The sequence below is a fragment of the Nanorana parkeri genome, unplaced genomic scaffold (assembly GCF_000935625.1).
Source record: "Nanorana parkeri isolate BGI_ZX_2015 unplaced genomic scaffold, ASM93562v1 scaffold2022, whole genome shotgun sequence".
Taxonomy (NCBI): Eukaryota; Metazoa; Chordata; class Amphibia; order Anura; family Dicroglossidae; genus Nanorana; species Nanorana parkeri.
Genome location: NW_017308290.1, coordinates 100,567 through 101,746, shown reverse-complemented (window position 1 = coordinate 101,746; position 1,180 = coordinate 100,567). Strand labels below are relative to the sequence as shown.

General features: G+C 48.6%; 1 protein-coding gene across 1 annotated transcript in view; it reads left to right on the top strand.

Moving 5' to 3' along the window:
- KIAA0513 (KIAA0513 ortholog) overlaps window positions 1-1,092 on the top strand; it is an 18,340-nt gene extending 17,248 nt beyond the window's left edge. The window contains exon 12 of the mRNA XM_018572413.1: window positions 898-1,092. Within this exon, the coding sequence (XP_018427915.1) occupies window positions 898-953 (56 nt within the window). The 3' untranslated portion in view covers window positions 954-1,092. The remainder of the gene's footprint in view (window positions 1-897) is intronic.
- The last annotated feature ends 88 nt before the right edge of the window (window positions 1,093-1,180 follow it).

Genomic DNA, 1,180 nt, shown 5'->3' with positions numbered 1-1,180 from the left:
TTGGTGCAAGTTACTTGTAACAGATCGGATTTATGGGTCACAAATAGTACAATTTCCTGTTACTTGGTGTCGGTCGATGTGACCTAATTGTTTCAGCTGGAGGCTGAAATGAGAGTGTGACCGGGTGACAGCACAGGAGAACAATTGAGAGAGTGACATAGCGTTGTCACCCTATAACAGGAAGTGCCTGAGACAGGACAGAACAGTGTCACCCTATAACAGGAAGTGCGTACATGAGGATAGAGCACTGTCACCCTATAACAGGAAGTGCGTGAATGAGGACAGAACATTGTCACCCTATAACAGGAAGTGCGTGAATGAGGACAGAACATTGTCACCCTATAACAGGAAGTGTGTGAATGAGGACAGAACATTGTCACCCTATAACAGGAAGTGCGTGAATGAGGACAGAACATTGTCACCCTATAACAGGAAGTGCGTGAATGAGGACAGAACATTGTCACCCTATAACAGGAAGTGTGTGAATGAGGACAGAGCATTGTCACCCTATAACAGGAAGTGCGTGAACGAGGACAGAGCATTTTCACCCTATAACATGAGGTGTGAACGAGGACAGAGCGTTGTCACCCTATAACAGGAAGTGCCTGAACAAGGACATAGCATTGTCACCCTAGAACAGGAAGTGCGTGAATGAGGACAGAGCATTTTCACCCTATAACATGAGGTGTGAATGAGGACAGAGCATTGTCACCCTAGAACAGGAAGTGCCTGAGCCAGGACCTCCATGGCGGGATCCCCGGGGGGCCGCAGACTTTGGATACAACATATGAGATTTGAATGCAGACGTGTTGCGTGTTGTCCATTAGAATGTATGAATAAGCGTCAGTCTACCTGTTATCGCCGCTCTGAATATTTTTTTGGCACCTTTTTTTTATCTTGCAGAGAAATATAAACAGCTGACGGATCACATCGAGCAAATGGCGGCGGAGTAGCGCAGGGGGAGGAGCCGGCGCCCCCGACACACATCTCAGTATTTTACCAAGAGGGAATGGCTGACGATCTGCATGCCGCCGTCCTATCGCTGCCCTTCTCCGGAGACTGCCATCTTTGTCTGTGAGGACAGGGGGCAGGGCAAAACACAGGTGGGAGGGGTTGTAAAAAATAATTACCCTCTACAGCCCCTCCCCCAAGTGGTGGTGGGACTACAGATCTCAGCATC